At 36.0% G+C, this 22,816-nt stretch overlaps 1 protein-coding gene across 3 annotated transcripts in view; it reads left to right on the top strand.

Annotated features, from left to right (window-relative positions):
- The window catches only part of LOC113050613 (lipoma-preferred partner homolog), a 167,298-nt gene that overhangs the window by 113,923 nt on the left and 30,559 nt on the right, over positions 1–22,816 (top strand). For all 3 annotated transcript variants that reach the window (XM_026213779.1, XM_026213777.1, XM_026213778.1), the window contains one exon: positions 11,350–11,431. In XM_026213779.1, coding sequence (XP_026069564.1) covers positions 11,350–11,431 — 82 coding nt within the window. The remainder of the gene's footprint in view (positions 1–11,349; positions 11,432–22,816) is intronic.

Genomic DNA, 22,816 nt, shown 5'->3' with positions numbered 1-22,816 from the left:
TATTTCTGATCTTGTGTATCGTTTTAGGGGTCTTCTCAAAAGAAGAACATTGAATGATAACAACCTAAAAAGGAAAGTTAAGTTTGCATAAATTATTTGGTCAGCAATTCGGCATTGTATGGGAAAACATGAAAATCTGGTTGTTGTTGTTTTTTTTTCAGTTTAAGAGAAACTCAAAATGGAAACCAAACTGACACTTTCAGGGAGACAAGATAACATTTAAAGGTCAACTTTGTTTGTATAATCAGTTTTTCCTAAAAAAAAACTAACAGAAGCAGCTATCTAAATTATCTTTGCACTATGAGTTAGTGTAGGTTTAGTATCACGCAGGGCTCACAGTAAGGGAGGTGGGTTTTTTTTTTTTTTTTGCTGTTCAAGTCAGTCATGTAGTTTTTGGTTTTTACTTGCCCTAGCACATTTTATTGGCCTCACTATAAAATAATAATCCGTTTTTATTTATTTATTATTATTTGCTAGAAATTATATTTAGATTTTTTCATTAAATGTTATCTTTTTTTTAAATTTTTGTTCTTCACAGAAACATTTTTAATAATTTGTTATATATATTTAAACTTTCTATATAATAAAATTACAATAAATAATAAGAATTGATTATATTTTTCTTCTACATTTTGTTCTACAAATGATTTTGTTCTTTTTTACCCAGGAAGTGAACCCATGACATTGGCGTTGTTGGTTTTATGCTGTACATGAACAGTAATTACATAATGACAGATTATTACAAACCATATATATATATGGTTTATGTAAGCCTAACTTTAAATTACCTAGAGTTCAAAAGTCTGTTTGCAGACGTTTTACTGACACCTTCTCACCTTGTCAGTGTTGAGACAGAACTCCCTTACTCTCATTTAGCTGATCTCTCTGGTTAATGATACTCATACTCAAACCTGGTGACAGGTGATCAGTCACATTTTTTGGGACTGCATTTGTGAGATCTAAAATTGGTTGGTCACTGATGTAGCTGTGGGCCTGCACAATTGGTCTGTAGTTGCTAAATGTTTGAAAGTGTAAAGGTTAAATGGCCAATTTGACAGGATGCTGGAAGGATGTCTATGAATCAGGTTTCACTTCTACCCCAACTTTCTCCCCTCACCCTATGGTGTGCAGCTCTGAAGACCCCCAACATCCTACTACATCCCATCCATGTCCTGATCCAGTCCACATTTATACTAGTAATACTAAACTGTTCACCTTGTAAAAGTTTGCATATCATGTCCTTGTAAATCTCAAGTATCCGTTTCATTATGTAATCACCAAACACTTTGTAATGTCAATCACAAGTGCATGTGTGTGTGTGTTTATATAATTAATCTTTCTATTTTTCAGACAATGTATTTATTTATTATAATCAGCATCTGGTCTGGACTGGATGCTGAAAATTCAGTAAAATAACTCATATATCTCAATTTATATAGAACTTTGAATAGTAGTGTATACTCTTTCAGTTTTCCCATTAACACGTTTAATGGCTTGATATTCTGCTGTAGGTTCACTTGTTTTTATCTTTGCTCGGCTCCATCTGGGCTCTTCGGAGGGAACTTGAGGTCAGTGTCTGCACTGGCTAAGCATGGATGTTTAGTAGAGGAACCAAACTGCTGACATCAGTACTGCTGCTTTCATTTGTCAGAGTGGGCTCTCTGTATATCAGGCGGGCCGAGCCCTGCGCTGGCTGTTAATAATAAAGCACTGACACTCTACTGCTCCACGGTCCTAGAGCGAGCACTGCCGGTGCAGTAAATTACAGCTCAGATCAATACTTCTCCGTCTCTTTCTGAGAGAGAGAGAGAGAGAACGTTGCTCTGCCAATCAATCTGCATCTATATTGCGTGGTTTGTTTGTCAGCAATTTCAGTATGGAACACAATGGGACTTGTAATCAGTTATATTATTACATACCGTTTGTTGTAGCCAAGTACATACTCTGAGGAGCCAAGGAATCGCTATTGTTAAGTCGAGTTTAAATGAGATTGAGAGAAGCTTGTTCATTTAGTCCTGTCAGTCATCTGCAGTTTAAAGTGAGCTTTCACAGTATGAGGCCAGACTAGAGATCTAGGATTCAAGTTTTAATTTATAAATGGAATTTCTCTTTGCTAGTAAGCTAGTAATATCATTTGTTATGGAAGGATCATTTTTTAATTTATAAAAATGCAGTGTAGTAGCATTTTCACTTTGAATCTTACTATGGATATTTACCATCCTCCTGTGATGTGCGCTGTTATTCACCAGGATTTTCATTACTTACCTTTATAACTCTCAACATTTCCTTGGAAATGGAATCTTTATTCCATATTCTCATTTATTGATTGATTGAGTGATTGGTTGATTTTTCAAATTCCTTTCATATATAGATTTTATTGTTTTGCCCTTGTCCAAGACCCAGACTTTCAAGCTTAAAATGTGAAAATTAATCAGAAAAGGATTATTATAAAAATGTATGATAATTTAAACTAGTATATTAATCATAATCAATATAATAATACAAAAATCATATTTATTGTTTCCAATTATTTATATCAGTTATATAAATTTTGTTTCATTTTCATCCTTATATATATATATATATATATATATATATATATATATATATAGGTAACAAAATAGTGCTTATGAAAAAAACTTTACACAAATAATGAAATCAGACTGTAAATAATGAAACTGTGTAGTTGTTTATTACGCTCCTCACCAGTGTTTAAATATATAACTATGTTTAGTGATTTTAGGATTTTTTTTTTTGATGAATAGAAAGCATTTAATAATAAACAGCATTCGTTTGGAATGGGATATTTGTAACATATTTTTATATGTGTCACTTTTGATCAATTCAGTGTACCCCTGCTGTGTGAAAAGTGTGTCTCAAGAAAGTTTCCATTCTAGAGGAAGAAAAGTGCCCAATATATCCTTTTGGCCTCTTGCCCGTGTCATCAAGATTGTTGTGTTTGGGTGTCTGGGTTTACTGTATGCTACTGTACTATCCTCCCTGCATAACAGCGACCCCTGCTGAGCGGCATCTCTTACAGCAGGCGGTCACTTTCCAGCACTCATCATGCTCTAGTTCCCCTCTGTGCTGAACCGCACTGTTTTAACCCTCAGTCTCCCATCACATTCTGTGTGTATGTGTGTGTGTGTGTACAGGTGAACACACGTAGACAGGAAGCATCGCGCTCATAGTTGGGTGTTTTGTCTGTGGAGCAGATAATTTGGCGTGCTGGTGTTTGGACAGAAGATAACCTTCAGACCGTCATTCAGATCATCTGTCATTTTCCCAGAGTTTGTTGTCAGTCGATGGGAAGGACTGACTCCTCTTCATGCCGCACAAATGATAGGGAGTCCAAACCAGAGAATCACAAGGAGGAAGTGCAGGAGAGAGCCAGGACACTGATTTTTAGGTGCGAACCTGTGTAGTTGTTCATTACGCTCCCTGCCAGTGTTTAAATATAAATAAATGGCACCTTTACAAGAACAACATAATGACCAGCAATTACAGCCGCGCTGAAAGAGCACAAGAGGATGTGTTTAAAGACAATGTTTATGATTTTGTGTGTGTAATGCTAGGTAAAAAAGAACAGCTAACTGTCACGATGAACATCTCTTATAACCCATACGCTACTTCTCCGTGTCTCTCCCTCTTCTTCTAGCTGGCTTTCTTCTTCTAGGGCCGCTCTTTGCACTTCAGATTTGCTCTTATCTGTTAGCATGGAGATGTGTCAGTTCCCAAAACCTGACCTACTTTTAAACACACACACGCTCACCTCCGTCATGCAGCGAGAGAAGCATCATATATTACAGGTTACATACGTCAAGGCGAAAAGTGATTTTCTGGGAGCAGAGCGTTTTCACATGCTGTTCGTGTCAGTGCGGACTTCCAATAGTGGAAGCTCCTTGATCTTTCTTTTTAATTATTATCAATGCCATGTTTTCTCGGTTCATACAGCTCTCCATCATTACGGTTTCTTTCTTCAGACTTGCCTGTTGTGTTTTTCCTTCTTTTTAATTAGAGCTGAAAACAGCATGACCCATTTTATTCAGAGGCAAATGTATATTTTCTGAGTGGAAGAGTGTGTGTGTTTGTATTTCTGTGTTTGCTAGCTTCTCTGTAGTTGGCCTTGAGCTGGTTTTTGCCTCTATTGTTTTTTCTTTGCTTTCTCCCGCTCTGCAGTAAGCAGACTGTCCTTTGCAGGTGTATTTTATTTATTTATTTTTGCGCATATTCACTTAATGCCACATACCATAGAATATGACAGATATCTGTGGTATGTTCGCACTCCACATTTCCATATACCACACACACACACACACACACACACACCATACTATGGTTCCAAGTATTCTAAACAAGGTCAGAATGGGAACTAAAATGCCAAAATAATTGCAAATCTGCAGAATACTTGCCTTTAATTTTACTGTAATGCATTCAAATCTTTTAAGACATTTTTATGCATTGAAAAGGAGTACACTGAAAAATTATTTGGTATAGAAACAATTTTTACTCAGAAACTGATAGTAAATTTCCGAAATATTTACAAAGTAATGGCAATTAACACATTAAATTAAACATGAAATTTGGAAGTAGAAAGACTAAATAACATTTTCTGGTAAACATACTCCAATAATCTTTGAAAAGAGTGTATACCATAAAGATAAAATAATAATAATAATAATAATAATAATAATAAACTAGTTTAAAATATATTTGTATTCTTGTTGCTTTCATGGGATTTAAAAAAAAAAAAGGTTTCTACTTTTTAGTAAAATAATAATTATTAATTATAACTAATATAAATGAGTATAAATAATAATAATTATTGTTTTCAAGGTACATTTTTCTTGCACGTCAAAATAAATATAGTGTAAAATATCATGAATTATTAATCATGAATATTCTGAATAAATAAATAATCATTATTTAAGAAATGCCATGTTTTTGGGAAGTCATACCACATGTCATTTTACAAACTGAGGTAACCGTCCCTTTATTAAAAGGTCAAATTATTTGACGTTTTATAAGCTTTATTGACCTTGACACACAGTTATGAGGGTCTACAGGGGTCTTTTTCCTTCAATTTATTTATGTATTTATTTATTTATGTGGTGCAAGCAGCAAGCAAAGAATAATAATAAATAACTAATGATAATCATAAAAATGTATAAATCATTTATTTTTCTTAGAAAGTAAGTGTGAAGTATTAAAGTATTGTATGTGTGAACTGCATTAGAAGCATTTCATAGTTTAATTTAACCATGTATGATCTACCATGTTAAGTCCTTACATTTGCTCTCATTGTTTAGGTAAAAAAAAAAAATAAGGCCCCAGGTCCCTTAAATTGTCAGAATACTCCATTTAACCTGATATTATATAATTGTTGAATTATAATTGTTCCTACTCGAGGAGTGTGTGTCTTGTTCAGTCTCTCATCCACTATTTGTCTGTTTGTCTTATTATCATCCATGATCGTGATAAACGCCAGGCATGAGCAAACAGAATGAAGGTGGCACCCATCATTATTCTAAAGTCACCTCTTAATCCTCACTCAAATGGGTTACAGTGAGAGCTGAAGGCATTTTTCTGCCCTCATGTACCATGACAGAAGGGGACATTTTACATGTAAGTGTAGAATTTCTTTGTAAAGATATAAGGCATCAAAAGGTTACTCATTGTGATACACTGAGTATTTTTTTGAGTAAGTTTTTTGTCAAATTGAATCAATAAAAGAAGCCAAGATGTTTCATTTTAGTTGTCCGCAGAAAAAATCTCCCCTTTCGCTTTTTCTAAAGGGTGCTGGCAACCCCAAATACTAGCAGAAGGTATAAAGTTCCCAAAAAACTTTTGTTGCAGATTTTCTTTTCCTGCTTCTAAATATTCTGTCATGGAGAGCTAGGGAATGAGAGATAAGGACTGGGAAATGCCGAAACTGATGTTCAGCTGAGGGTAAAGGCAGTTTGGTGCAGTAGGTGGGGGTTTGGGGTTGGTGTTTAGTCCATGGCCCCACTGAGCGTGCTCCCTGTGGGGGGCAGCAGGTGAACACACACCAGCAATGTGGTGTGTAATGGCTCCTGACAGAATGCCAATAACCCAGCATGAGAGTCGAGGTTTATAGCCTCAGACTGAGTCTTCTCCTCATCCTTCCCTCCTTTCCTCCACCTGTGCCCCCCTCTGGCACATCACCAAGTCGTTATACATCCCCTTTCTACTTCTGCTCACATCTAAACAGACATTATTCTATCAGACCTTCCATTTAGAGGGATTTTTTCTCAGTTGAACATATATTATTAGCTGATTACATCTTAGTAAAGCACATTAAAGGGATAGGTCACTCAAAAATGTTAATTCTGTCATTATTTGCACACTCTCGAGTAATATACTCTCTCCAGACACATATTTTTTGTCTTTTATTTGCAAAAGACAAGATTTTATTTAAGAATCTCTCATGTTATAATAGTCAATGGGCTCCAAAAGTTTTAAGCTCCAGGAAAGAAGGATGTACAGGAAGTATAAAGTAATTCATATAACTGCAAGTGGTTTAATCCAAGTCTTATGAAGTTAATTTCTTTGTTTATTGAACATGACAAAATTCTAACTACCTTTGAAAATTTTGGGGTGATTCAAGTTTTTAATGTAGTGTCCAATGTTCACCAATGCTCAATTTATTTGAGGGGGGGGGGGGGTAACTAAATAAAAACAATTTCTATTTCAATATTAAAATGTCATTTATTTCTGTGAGGCCAAGCTAAATTCAAGATTCTTTAATTAACAAAGTTAGATTTTTTTTTTTTTTTGCAACATTATAAATGTCTTTACTGTCACTTTTGATCAATGTAATGCATCTTTGCTAAATAAAAAAATAAAATAATAAAATAATAGAATGATATTGTAAGTGATTATTCACTCTCTAATCTGATGGAAACATTGATAAACTCGTGTACAGAGCCTTAATCAAATATGGCAACACATCATTAATATCATACCTCAATGGTTTTTGCATGCTGACATCATAATTAGGTTAATAATTAAGTTGACAAACAAGAACCAATGAGGTTAAATGTTATTGTCAGAGTAAATGATTACATCATATTAATTTTCGGCAGAACTTTTTTCTTTGAAATATACTAAGGAAGGTGTGCCATGGTATTGTCAGAGTGAACAGAATGTGTTCATAACTGATTAATCAACAAAAAGATTATGTCAGCTTTTATTAATGGGGGGATTAGTGGGTTGCCAAAGGAAACATTCATTGAGTAACTACCTAGTCTTTAGATTACAGTCATTGTCCAATAAAAGCAAGGGAAATCACATCTTTCAGAGGCACATGAACATCACAATCATTTGTTCCTTTCGGAAGAAGAAGAGGAAATGACTCTTTAGGGAATCATTTTTTTTATGGGAGAACAGTGACCTCACGCTCGCAGAAATGCAAACCCTAACCATGTTCTTGAAAGACCAGCACAGAGCGCTTTGAGCTTGTGACAGATGTGCTTTTATAAGTGAGTATTTCATCAGAGTTGCAGTGCTGTGATTCTATATTCAGTAAAATTTTGTTCAGAAGTTTTTACAGTTCTGTTGTTCTGTTTATCACTCTCTCTTGCACTCCCGTCTTGATTTTAAATCAACTCACAACATGAAAGAATGGCCATTTTAACTAAACCGTTAGGGTGAGCGTTACTTTTGTGTGTTGTACTTCAATGCAAAAATGTGTCTTTCACTAACCTTCTGCAATCCAGTTTCAGCCGCCAATAAATGCAATGGCATTTCAGTTACTGGCCCCAATTATATGCACACAATTTTCTGTTTAAGGTCCACATTCTGGTTGAGCCTTTATTCAGAAAAATATGCCGCTATTGAAATATTCAGCATATTTTTCATATAATTAATTTTTTTCAGCTTTTTAGTAATATTGGACTGTAATTGAATCAACTCATTCATACTCATGCATGTTTGTAACAGTTTGCAGATATTTAATTGTAAAATTCCATGCAATCCAAAACACATTTCTTCAATAGCTTGATTTTTTTTTTCTTTTTCACAATAGTCTATAACTAATCTGTACTACCCAGGATTACATTTTTTTTTTTTTATTAATTAATTAATATTTTAATCCTGCCAGAATGCATTATACTTATTAAAAGTTACATTAAAGACTGATGTAGATCATTCCTTTTTGTACGGAACATTTCTACATTAAATATATGCTGTTCTTTTAAACTTTATGAAATTGAAGCAGTGCGACCATTTTCAGCTGTGATAATTGAACAAAATCCGCATATTAGAATGATTTTTGAAGGATCATGTGACACTGACGTTTCTGAATATTCACCTTTGCCATCACAGGAATAAATGACATTTTAAAATATACATTAATACAAGAAACAGTAATTTAAATAATGTTAATGTTTTACTGTTTTTTTTTTTTAATCAATACTTATAAGCATAAGATCATTTTTTACTGAAACATTAAAAATCTTACCAAACTTTTGAATGGTAGTGTTTAAATATGCACAGAAAACAATAAATCTTTTAATATAATAAAAATGCCAGGACATCAATTGTGCTCTGTGTTTGAGGGGTATAAGTGTATGCATATGTGTAATTCCCCCAGCCTTAACGTTTTTTTTTCTTTAATGTTAAATATAATGCATACGCTAACCTACATATATAACAGTTTATTATACAAGTTGTACATATGGAGAGATAATTACACACAGCACTCTTTTTAATTAGTTGTTTTTCTTGCCCACAATAATCCACTGTGCCCACTCAGACTGTTAAATTACATGTCAAATTGTCATAAACAACATGGAACGATTGAGAAACTCAAATGAGAAACTATATACTTCATAGTTCTTGAAAACATTGAGGCCCCTCATTCTGTGAAGGGAGACGGGTCCACCTGGATACCCAGACACAGGTTAACAAATAGATCTGCAGAAAGTTTCCTGAGCACTTGATTGTTTGCATCAATCCACAATATTCTGTGTCCATATACAAGTAATTAACCCCCACCATAATAATTAGCTGTCTACAGGAAGTGGAGATATGTTGAATTAAAAGTTTTGAGTGGGCTTTCGCCACATGAAAGTTTTCATTAGTTTGCCTCCCACCGTCTGTGTGAAATGCTGTCACTGGCTCTGTATCTTACTGACAGAACGTGTCTAACAGGCCTGACAGCGTGCAGATTGGTGCAGGAACTTGTGACAAGAAATAGAAAACCACTCAAACTTGCCATGCAGGAAGGAATTGCATGAGTGAATGACTTCAGGGTTGATAAAGTTGTTGCTAAACTGAGGCAGAGCGAGTGTTTTGTGTCTGTTGGTCAGTAAGAGGGAACCAAAGGTTGTGATTTGTGTATGTAATTGGTGCTTTCATCTGAGCTCTTCTCATATTGGGATATCCTGTGTTACATCAACACCAGAGGCATCCAGACCACTGGCTCTGTTTTTCTTTAACCCCGGTGATTTGCAAAACTGTGTGTTTTTTGTAATTGAACACATTGGTTTGTGTTTGTTTTTTTTTAGCGGTTTCCTGTTTGACCTTATTTTGCACCGGTAAATGGTCATTGTGTGATCTTTAATGGTTTTGGATGCAAAACCCCTGGCATTTGGTTAGGATTCTGATTGTTTGTCAGTCTGTCTGTGAATCACCTGGCTTAGTCATTTTTATCGTTTGGTTAAACAAAATGTCAAACAGAGGCTTGATAATTTGTGTAGTACTGTACCTATTTCTGCCTAAATTATAGCTGTAATATGTCATTTCTTTACCACTAGTATACACAGTAAACTGAAATTTCTTGACATCCTCCACAGAAGAGATGAGATTTGAACATGCCAATTGAAAGTGTTTCCACTGCCGCCGTGTCTCTCAGACATGCTCAGGCACAAACAGAAAATTGTGACTCTTAAGATGTGATTTGTAAGGTAAAGTCTTCCTTGACCTCAAGACTTTTAACCACTGTCATGTGTTATTGCAGTAAAGATGATAATGAGTCAAGTCTGCTTTATTGTCAATTCTTCCACATGTACAGTACATAGACACAGAGAATCGAAATTGCGTTATTCTCAGACCCGCGGTGCATACAGATAACATTTACAGTAGAGCCTAAAAATCTAGATAAATATATATAGGTAGTAGAATGAAGTCCGTTCCATGGTGAATGAGGTGGTGAGCAGACCAATGCTGCACAAAGTGACTGGTGCATGCCATTGTATATTAGTGGTGGGGGGGGGGCTGGGGGTGTGGGATCTGGGGGGGGGGCGGAGGGGGTTGTTCATAGTTCAGTGACGGGGGGCAAATTTCGGGAGCGAGTTTGCTAACTTATGCAAGTTCATAAGAGGCAGTAAAGACATTTACATTACAAAAGACTCAAATAAAATGCTTTAAATAATAAAAAAAACATTATATTAAATAAATAAATCAATAATCAGTTTCCACAAAAATATATTGCAGCACAACCATTTTCAACTATGATGATGATAAAAAATGCTAATTGAGCATCAAATCAACATATTTCTGAAGGATCATGTGATACTGAAAACTGGAATAATAGCCGCTGAAAATTCAGCTTTGCCATCACATGAATAACAAAATTACTAATTGTCTAATTGTAAAATGTATAAAATAATGATACGTTTGTTTCAATTAATTAATCAATTCTAATTAAAATTCTTTCCACTGGCCCAAGTAACAATGTGACCATGTAACAAAGTCTACATGAATGCAGGTATTTTCAAAACCGCCGCTTTTTCTATGTGGTTTGGCCACTTGTCCACACGCAAACGCAGTAGCAGGTCATTGAAACTCAATCTTTTTGAAAACTCCTGTCAAGGAGACAACCAGTAATAACCTTTTTTTTTATTTTGGGGCTTATGATTGGCCAACATGGCTTTACGGTTAGGGTTATATCGCCACCTGTTGGTTTGGCATGCTCTTGACAGCATTTCATAGTGTGTTTTTGCTTCTTTTGGGTGAGATTTATTAAGTAAAGGAGAAAAAAAGTATATTTATAAAAATACGGCATGCACATGTGGACTACTGTAAGCCTTCACTTTAACTTCTGAAACCTCAGCAACAATCTCAACATTTTAGTTATTCGTTAGACTGATGATGTCGTTAGGCTGATGATCCTTCTAATTAAAAGATGCTTGTGAAAATCCATGAAAATCTGTTGCATCAACTCATCATTTAATTAGTCTGCATTACCTTGTATGGTAAACAACACTGTGTTTTATTTAATATTTGTGAGATTTGTGCTTCTGTACATTTTGCCTGCAAGCTGATTAGCGTGATTGAAAGTGTGCATTATGTATAACCCCGGTGTGTATCTTTGTTGTGTTTTAGGGTCGTCCCGAGGAGGAACTGGACCGTCTGACTAAGAAGATGCTGTTTGACATGGACAACCCCCCCTCTGAGGAGTATTTTGGTACGTGACCAGTGCACCTCACACAAACCGTACATTGATTTCTCTAGCAGTGGGGCCAAAAAAGGATGTGGACACTTTCTGGTTGTCAAACTTGTTCACAGTTAATGTGAAAGCATAACACTGAGCAACATTTGTGTGAACGTGAAGAGAACTGCCTTCTTATGGCCATTAAAAATAACCATGTGCAAGTTTTTGTATATACTATATGTATTTGTAAATCAGGATGACCTCATGTCCCCTTTTTCCGGGTCATGTCCTGACTGGGATTTCTAAATTTACCTAAAATTTCTGGATTGTGGCATTGTTTCCCTACTGAAGTGCTCTCTACTACAATCCTCATACATTATATGTTCAAGTATTTTCATTGCTTTCATTGTTTACTGTTCTTTAATCCCACCTTCTCACAAGCCAATATTGGTTGATTATGTACTGTACAATGCCTGGTCAAACTTTTCAGTCGTTACCTTCAGCAAGTATGAAAACAATAGGATAACAGAGTCTGAAACTATACATTTTAGACAATTTGGAAATCCTGGCTAGTAGATTTCCAGGGAACATATGGTCAACCTATTTGAGCTGTAGATTTGTGTGCTTGTGTGTATGGCATATGTAACATATCCATCATGATTGGAATGGATGTGGCAATGATGTAATTTTGTCTGTACATTGACCCTAGTTCTGTGCTCTTTACATGAGGACACAAGCAAACATTTCCTGTATTTTTGGGAAGCAGCTGTAGGCCATGGTTCCCTAAACCCTTTCCTGGAGAACTACCTTCCTGCAGAGTTCAGTTCCAACTCTGTTTTAACAAACTGGTCAGCTTAATAAGCTGGTTTAGGTGTGTTTGATTAGGGTTGGAGCAGAAAGGCAGATTTCTTGGAATAGGACTGGGAATCCCAGATGTAGACTGTTTGTTCTTTTGCAGAAGTGTGTTCAAGTCTAAAGTATGTGTTGGAGTGTGTGAAGGTTTTGCTATATTCGCTTTCGTTCCTCCACCTCCAGCAGTATGCGCTTCCCCCTTTTTACCGTAAGTGTCAGAAGACATTCCCTGCACTTCTTACCACCAGCTCTTACTGTCAGCTTCTATTTTCACTCTTTAGTTGGGAAACTCTGTTTAACAAATCTATATTACTTCCTCCACTGTCCGAGAAATCAAATTTACATTTTTTTTATTTATTTTTTTTACTAGTAGTAGTTTAAGGTGCTGTAAGTAGGATTGACACCGAGTGGTTGAACTAGGTATGGCAGTCCAAATTCAAAATATTGGATAGTGTTTTTTTCACCCAGCCCCTCCTCCTCAGACTTGACGCAGACAGGGGTTGCCAGATTGACCACTCCAACAGGAACGAGCGCACTTGACCATGAATGAAATTAAATACTTTGTGTTTTCAACCAACTGACAACCCGGGGTGCCAAAATACAATTGGGAAAACTCAGTGGGCGGGTTTCACAAACCAAAACATTTTCCATTTTCAAAGGAGAATAACTGACTGTAAAATTGTTTTTCAGATAAACAAGTATGTTAACTTAGCATTTTTCTTAAAGGGGGGGTGAAATGCTATTTCATGCATGCTGAGTTTTTTACACTGTTAAAGAGTTGGATTCCCATGCTAAACATGGACAAAGTTTCAAAAATTAAGTTGTACGTTTGAAGGAGTATTTCTGTTCCAAAAATACTCCTTCCGGTTTGTCACAAGTTTCGGAAAGTTTTTTTCAAGTATGGCTCTATGTGACGTTATATGGAGCGGAATTTCCATATATGGGTCCTGAGGGCACGTCTGCCGGAAGAGCGCGCGCTCCCGTATAGCACAGCACTGAGAGGCTGAGCACAGACTCACTGATCAGAGCGAGAGCGTCGCGAAATGTCACAAAAGGAGTGTGTTTTTGGTTGCCAGGGCAAGACAACCCTGCACAGATTACCAAAGAAAAAACAGCATTAAGTGGATGGAGTTTATTTTTACAGAGCATCAACGGAGTTGTGCAAGTGTTTGTTACCTGCATTTCGAAGATGCTTGTTTTACAAACAAGGCCCAGTTTGACGACAGATTTGCTGTCGTTTATTTCTTAAGGATGATGTAATCCCAACGAAAAAGGGTCACGATTGTGTGTTGGAACCACAGGCGGTGAGTAAAACTGCTTCAAATATCTCTGCCTCCTTGTTAGTGCGTCCGCCTCCCATCGGAGACCCGGGTTCGAGCCCCGCTCGGAGCGAGTCCTTGCTGCTGCTGCTCTCGTTCAGTTTCAGCCTTCACAGCTGTCACAGCTTCCAAACGCTCTCAAAGCAACTGGCGCTCGTGATTCTTTAGCTCCGCCCACACGTCACGCCTCCAGGCGCTCGTGTTTTTCCGGGAAAAATCAGTACAGACTATCTTTCTCTTATGAATATAATTCATAAGTTTGAAGGATGCAGTACTACTCTATAGGTACTCAAGATTAACATGATATTGAGTGAAAACGAGCATTTCACCCCCCCTTTAAATATCTGCAAACATATTATGGTATTTTTATGCTTTATTAGTGTCAAAAACTTACATACAGTACCTTTAAATAAATAAATAAATGTATCTATCTATGAGCTATAGATTTATGTTTTTAAAAGGAGTGTCTTCTATTTGATCCAAAATACAGCAAAAACAGTAATTTTGTGAAATATTATTACAATTTAAAACAACTGTTTTCTAATTGAATATATTTTAAGATGTAATTTATTCCTGTGTTGGCAAAGCTGAATTTTCAGCATCATTACCCCAGTCTTCAGGGTCACATGATACACTGTAAAAAAAAAAAAAAAAAAAATTATATATATAATTAATGTACAAATGCTTTAGATTTTATTATGTTATATGTGGTATATTAATACGTTTGTATATGATTGTATGATTAAAAGCTGTAACATGCAATATTGACACATACTTATGTTATAGCATGTTTAAAAAGCTGGTCTGCATGAAGCAAAGTGTAAGGGTTAAATAAAATAAGAGAGAGGGTGTCTTGGGCTGATGTGTCCTGCTTTCATCAGAGCATGTGTCAGCAGCGAGTGGCCTGGAGTAAACGCGTGGCACGAGTGCACATTGCTCATTGTCACACACACACACACACACACACACATATATGTGCAGTGTTTGCAAACTGCCTTAATGGCTATGGGGAGGTTGAATGCAGGCAAGTGAGCCTGTAAATGGGTCTGTGTGAACCCAGGTCAGCCAGGCATACCCAGTCACTCAGGATGTCACACACAACCACAACATCTAACCAAGAGTGCAGCACTCTTGGGATTTAAGAGAGGGGATGAAATAGGAAGAAAGCCAGGGGTGTGATAAGGTTAAAGAAAGTAAAAGAGAGAGGAAGAAGCAGCATTGTATGTGACGGTCAAAAACCCCAGGAAATTATGGCTTTTAGTTTATGTCTGTTAGCTCAGTGGACTACTAACAGTTGACAAAACAACTTTTAGCATATATACATCTTTAAAATCTCTACTGGGAAAATAGCACTTTCCCAAATGCACTTGCTATTAAACATGCTTTTTTTCATTAGCATCAGAAACACAAATCTCAAATGTCTATTGCTTGAAGTGTTAGACATCTCAAACTATTTAAAAAAATAAAATAAAAATAATACACCATATTAAAAAGTACACTGTAAAATACAGTGTCAAAAAATTACACTTAAAAAAAATTACAGACAAAAGAAAAGAACTGGCAGCTGTGGTTGCTAGAATGATATAGTAAAATTAAAAATTTTTTATATAAATAATAATTAATTAAAATAATTAAAATAATTAAAAATTAAAATTGTATGTAAAGAAAATACCATCAAATGTAAGTTGTCATCCAGGGAATTCAGTTTTTCCCTGTATGTATGCATCTTTGTTAATGTTAGTTAATGAAAATACAGTTATTCATTGTTAGTTCATGCTAATTCCCAGTGCATTGACTAATGTTAACAAGCACAACTTTTGATTTAAATAATGCATTAGTAAAAATGTTTAATTAACATTAACTAAGATTTATAAATGACTTAGAAGGATTGTTCTTGCTTAGTTCATGATCACTAATGTAGTTAGTGAACCTTATTCTAAAGTGTTAACAAAAATATTTTTATGGGGTCTTTAATGACAAAACAGAAACTTATTACAGAGACACATAAGGCATCAGCACACATTTTAGACCAAGATTGCTTCCTTTCTTAACTCTTCCAGTGCTGCCTCTCTTCCACACACATCTCCTTCCCCTAAGATTTCTCTTATGATCCTGCAGGATGTCATCCAGAGCTCCTCTGAAGATCTGCATGTAAAGAGGAGGATCCCTCCGAGTATAAGAAACTCTGTAATTGCTACCCATATGATTGCTTTTTCAAGGCCTCCATTCCTTTTAAAAGGGCAGGATAGGGGATAGAGCGGGTGTTGTGAGTGACTGCTGAATGGAACCCCAAGGCTAATAATTAACAAAATTATCAGAGTCAATGCCATGATCTCTCCCGGCTGGATGCTTAGAGCTCCCTCAATTGAGGATATTGTAGTTTGTACTGCTGGAACAGAGGACTTGGGGTCTCCAGAGACAGACATGATTCAGTTTCCTTCTGTTTCTCATTCTGAATACAACACGCCTTAAGTCTGAGAAAAGAATGAGGTGAGAAACATTGCTGTAATTATTAGCAGAGATTGGTTACATGGTAATTCAGTTGTACTGTTCTAGAACATAATCCGTCAAAAGACAAGGAACACATAATGGTTTTCACAGTTGGCTGCATTCATCACAGTTCAAGACAACACACACAGCACTTCCTCGCTCCATTATGTGGTATTTTCATTTCTTAAGAGCACAAGCGGGACACAGAACTGAATAATGCAGACTTTGAGGCACACTGTATGTGTCGTGCAAGTGAATCACTACCAAAACTGTCTCTGAAGTTTCTTATTAATTGATATTTCTATCTCAATATACTCTGTTTTCTGTGCTCTGAGAGATTGCGTATGTGTAACTCATTAGGGATCTCTCAGAAGAGTTTAGATGAGGAGCTTTTCCTTTACTCAACAGTTTGGCTCTTCACAAACTTCTCGGGTGCCAATATGGATCAGATCAATTTTCAAAGATTTTGAAAAAATCTGATTAAAGATTTCGAAAGGCAAATGACTCAACGGTCAACCAGAACTTTTTTTTTTATCTTTGTGCTGTGGTCGGGAATTGCAGCATTTTTCTAAAGTTAGCTGGAGATGCCCTCATAATTTATGAGACATCTTGCCATGAAAACTTGATGAAGAGTCTTGGAAGAGTTTGAGATTTTTTTTTTGAACACATAGTATAGAGCCAAGACCCCAGACATTGGACTGTTGTAAATGGGTCAAGTGGCATTCAGCTTTGTGTTTCAAATGAAACAGTATCAACACTAGCATTGTGCATTGTCCTAGATATTCTGGTTGAACATGTACATATTACTCACTTGCCCTTAGTAAAGTCTCAGGAGTGTGCTTTAAAGTTCACTCCCACTTGTGTGCATGAAAACATGGGATTTGTGGCATTTTAAAGTGCTGTAACCCTAAAACAAGAACTGGACTGACTCTCGCTGGTGAAGTTTCAGTGCAGGACAACATTTTTCCCCAAAAACACTACTACTCCATCCATTAAAGATCCAATATAGTCACAGCTATACAAAATCACAGCTTCAGATTTTTTTGCATTTTCCCATAAGACATTTTTATAATGGCACTTAAATGTTTGTAACATTTAAGGATGCACAACAAAGGCCCACTTTGTTTGTGAAAACTTGAGATCACATTTCTTATACACAGTATACTCACATAAACACGTATACATGTACATAATATAGTACATGGCGTGCATACATATCTTTGTGTTTGTTTTAGTGTCAGATTCAAAGAAGTATGCAAATAAGGCACAGCACAAAAGTTCTGACCAAATCAGTGCTGAATTTAATTTGCTCAGCACTATATTAGAGAATTTAGCTCCTGGTTAAAGTGGATTATGGGTAATTACTAAATAAATCACAGATTTAACATGAAACAAAACATAAAAACAAGTTCTATTCAGTTATTGATTTTATCTACTTGGTAAAGTGAGTATGTACTGGAGAAGACCAGCTGAAAAAAAAAAAAAATTCTAAATTCTTTTGTTGTTTATGTCAATATAATAATGTCAATATTTTAAGTATTCATATATGAGCAATATCACATGAGTAGCAGTGTGACATGGCTGTATATTGGCACAGCTGTGATTTTGTGATCACTTTAGATCTAGTAACAAAGCAACATAGAGTTGATTCATTGATTCATTTATTTTATTACTGTATTAAAAGCTCACTGTATTAGGTGGAGTCGAGTATTATTTGAGAGAGATGGACTGAGTGAGTGTGATTTACCTACATCTGATACAGTTTACATTCTTCAGCTCAATCTCAGATTCACAATAAAACGTTAGTTTGAAAGTTCAATTCCTTTCAAGTTTATTTGTATAGCGCTTTTTACAATACAAATTGTTAGAAAGCAAAATTACGTATTTAGTAGTAGCATATAAGTGGTGACTTTCAGTTTATGTGCGTATGACAGGATTTTTCAGAAAAATTAATACAAGATGTAGTCAGACAGAAGATGAACATTATTATCAGCAATTATTATATTATGCAATCACACTTGTAGCAATATTTGTTAGTTTTGCTTGTTGATTCAGGGTTAGCATCATCTGTGGTCCTATGAGGGTCAGCATCATCTCTTCTCAGGTGTTCTGGATCCAGACTGGAGCTTGTGTAAATCCCGTGGCAAAACAGAGAAACAAATAGAAACATAATTAGCATAGCTGCTGTTCCAACATAGTAAAATTAATTAGTTTAAAGAAAGATAAAGTATAAGAATGCGCATTTGATCAGATGCAACCACAGTCACAATTTAAGAGATACATTATTCAAATGCTTGGCGAAATAGATGTGTTTTTAATCTAGATTTAAACAGAGAGTGTGTCTGAACCCTGAACTTTATCAGAAAGGCTTTTCCAGAAAAAGCTCTACCTCCTTTAGTGGACTTTGCTAGATGAGCCAGGGGTGGTGGCATGTGATGCGGTACACCTGACGTAAATGGATCCTCATCACCGCCGCGGTTTAAATACGTGATGAGATTTTACCCTCAGATGAAATGATTTGCTCTTGAACAAAAAAATAGATTAATAAGACCAAAGACTGCCCGTTAGATTTAACCAAAACAAATTTACACCAAGAGACATCAGGGCCAGCAGCAAATTACAGAAGACCTGGCCGATGTACGGCTGCTCTTGGCAGGTTCATGGGCGCTGAATGGACACTGACGCCCTGGAGCTCACATCATTGAAAACATCAAAGCAAATTTTCAAGTAGACATTATCTTTTGACTTTATTTACGTTATCTTTATTAACGTTATCTATGTGTTCCCGTGGCTCAGTGGTAGAGTATTGTGTGAGCAGTGCAAAAGGTTGTGGGTTCAATTCCCAAGGAACACACATAATGGTAAAAAAATAAATAAATAAAAAACATATATAGCCTGAATGCACTGTAATCGCTTTGTATAAAAGTGTCTGCTAAATGAAAATGCATAAATTATATTAACAAACAACATATTTGAAGTCTAAACAAGTGTATTATTGTCCAAAAGACTCGTTAAACTACATTCTGTGTCACAAAACCCATAATATTTATAACATTATAGTGGATTTGAGAAATCCACTATGAGAAATACCACAAACGTAGAGAAACAAACCGTGAAATGGTTGGAGCTCTGTTATCACTACAATATTGCACTCCTCTCAGCTAATCAGATTCGAGGACCAGAAAGAACTGTTGTATATGAATACATGAAAACATAACTCAATTGAGTGTTTTATTGTTTTAAATGTAACATCAAATCAATACTAAAAACAGACATAGTTTCACAAAATGTTTTATGTTTTATTGGCATTTGGAAATTTGTAATACACTTTCCCACAAAGGACTGCAAGAATAGTTTTGTTGAACTACGAGAAGCAACAGCCTATTGGCCTGCATGCTTTGTTTACAAGCTGCTAGTGGGTTCCCGCTGTGATTCTGCAAAAGTAAAGCTTGTGTTTAGCTTTGAATCAAAAGGAAAAGATCCAGACCTTGCCTGCCCTGGGCAATGTGAAGTCTCTGGTTAATAAAATAGACAAGCAACAGCCAGAAGCGAATGAGAATACAAACACTGAAACTTGGCTGAGAGCTGATGCTCCCGACTTCATAGTTGAACTAGTTGGGTTTTTCCTTGTTTATGTGTAAAAAAAGTAAAGTAATTTTGTTTTTATTAATAACTAGCACAGCCTATGACATACAGTATCAAGGGGTAAAGCACAGGTTTTACATGCCACAGGATGATTCATATTGAGAGGACTTTGCAAATAGGAGGTAAATAGTACGAAAATCTAATTACACACAATTATACATTTACCTACGAATAATGGCATCCCCACAAAAACAAATACTTTTCTCCAATATCAGTCCAATCCCCATAAACCACCATAAAAGAACCAAGTGAACAAAACAAGAAGGTGTTCATGTCTGGATAGGGAGGACCTGGAAAGAACTGCTAAAAAAACAACTTTGAAAAAAGAATAAAAGAAAAGTCTACAGGGAAGATCTGATACTTTGGCCAAACAGTGGTGTGGTTTAGAATGAGAATCACAGGATACAAACAGGTTTCTAAAACCTGGTAGTTCAGGTAAAACTTGGATCAGATTAATCTGTTTGTTTGTTTTTTAATCTCTGGTACAACTCTGATCCCCTGTATTAATGATTGATAGGGACTCAAATATAACCCGGTATATACATGTATTTAATCCTCCACTATCTAGATTTGACTCTGTTATACCTGTATATATTTTATGTAGAATATATTTACTAGATATGAATATCTAAAATAACTCTTTATTTATTGTAAAGGCAGTGCAATTAAATTACACAATAAAGAAAAATCTGCAACGATAAAAAAATGTTTATGTGGTCAGACGAGATTCATAATGAGATTACAGTGTCCTGATTTTTATTCCTGGGTGATTAGATGACCTTCTTCCCCTTTATGTTTGGCTTCTAGCAACTGAAAGGCTCATGAGCAGACAGATAGCAGCAGAAATGGGTTGGATCATGTCAATACAGCAGATGAGTCAACACTTAGGCTGTATTATGTCCTTAATGAGCTGGCGTGACCATGTCAGAACATAGTTTTTCCCCTTTTAATATCTGTATACTTGTATGGAACTAGATATTACTTTTATTTATTTTTTTAAGTCAGCCGACATGAAAAGTCCTAGTGCTTCATATGACCAGTCGGTTCCTGTCCCCAATAGATGGCTTTTATATTCAAAGTAACTGTGAGAATTGGCATTAAAATAATTAAACACTATTTATTTTGTTATAGGGCTGTGCAAAAAATCGAATGCGATTTTCATGCTCATATTGTTGTATGAAATAATGCCGCTCCACCTGAACCAGTGTTGCCAAGTCCACGGTTGTTTTTCATGTCCGCGGGTTGAAGCGACCCCAATACCAATAACATGAAGCTTAGCCCCTAAAATGAAAACTTTACCAAGGCAACCCTGCCAAAAAACATGTATTTTAACCCCGGGACGCAATTTTTAATCTGGGAACCTCATGGAAATGCGATTGGACTAGTTTTGAGAAGCAAGTGGGGAGGATCTGGCAACTCTGATCTGAACGCACGTGCTGGAGATGTACTTCTAATCACAGGAGTGCCTTTACTGACGAGATGCGCATGAAAATCGCGTTTGATTTTTTGCACAGCCCTATTTTGTTATTCCAATTTCAATAAGTTTCAATAAATCTTATTTTCTGCTATTTAAAAATAAAAATCTTTTTTTTATATATATATTAATAATAATTTCTAAACACACACACACAAAGGCTGCAAAATACTTGTAATATAGAGTAGCTCTCAAGTTCTATGAACTACTTTACAGGTTTTATTTTTATTTATTTTTTTATCATTTTGGAGTTTCACAGTCTTCATTCATGTTCATTATACAAAAAAAATGCCCAAGATATTTTTTCAAAAATTCATATTCATGGAAGAAAAAGTTGGGTTTTGAACAACATAAGGGTGAGTAAATCATGACACAATTTTCATTTTTAGGTGAACTTTCCTTTAAATAATGTAGTTATATCCTTGTCTGGATCCTGCTGTTTCCTTCCAGACACACGTGTGTTGGCTGCTTGTTTATTCTTGTATGCTGTGTTTATGCTTCAATTCTTCAAGACCAAGGACATGCTGCTTTCTAGTCTTACATCAGAGTGTGGTGTGCCACTTAAATCTGTCTTTCCTCTATCACTCTCTCTCTCTCTTGTTCTTTTCCCCAGCACTCATTCTCTTTCCTATCCCAGCTCATATTTCAGATGGTCAGTGAGGGCTTGTTTCCCGTGATAGTTCATGTGAGGTGATATCATCTAACACATACCTTCATCATCGGAGAGTGCGGGTCTGCGATTGTGCTTCGTTGAGACAGCTCCACTGAGGCTTGCAAGATTGTCTGCATGGAAGGCCTAGTTTAAGGAGCTGGAGGGCTTACAATGAATCATGTTGCTAGATTTCATTTGTGGGTGAGCGTTTGACCCCAAGAAAGAATGTTTTGTCCCACACAAACTTACAGTCGAACACATTTGTTTACCTCCATACTCCAGGCATCTTTATCTCTCTTTCTCTCATTTTGGGTTCACCCTATTTACACCTTGGCACCTTTCCATGTCACAGTTCCCACTTCGAGGACATATGACCCACAAGCTTCCCCCACACCCCCTTTGTCATCTGTACGCTGCCCCGCAGGCCTGACACACTGAGAGATAATGTATTGTGGCATGTAACCTCCCCTTTCTCTCTGCTCTGGAGTCACACTACATTCAGCTTCATCATTTTTTTGCTGACATGGGAATGAGATTACAGGGGTTATGGATAAGCGGTGCCACCCATTCCTTCTGTCATATGAAGTAAAACCATTATCATATAGCTACCTAGAAGGCCTTTGGAATGAACACACACAGAAAAGACTGAAAGAGAAAATAGGGTAAATATAAAAAGATGACAAATTTGGAAACGAAACTACAAAGTGTAAACCTGGAGCTTTTGCAGCCATGTGTTCTGACTATCTACGTCATTTAGTGCTTAGTGACCTACAGTATGAACCTAGAAAAGACTGTACTAGAGTAATATAGAATGTGTTTATCCAAAGCGTCTGCTAAATGAATAAATTATATATATATATATATATATATATATATATATATATATATATATATATATATATATATATATATATATATGAATAAATTATATATATATAATTTATTCATTTAGCAGACGCTTTTATCCAAAGCGACTTACATTGCAT

This window comes from Carassius auratus, chromosome 31 (genome assembly GCF_003368295.1).
Source record: "Carassius auratus strain Wakin chromosome 31, ASM336829v1, whole genome shotgun sequence".
Classification (NCBI taxonomy): Eukaryota; Metazoa; Chordata; class Actinopteri; order Cypriniformes; family Cyprinidae; genus Carassius; species Carassius auratus.
Note: the sequence above shows the minus strand (reverse complement) of the source record. Positions and strands in the feature narration are given on the sequence as shown.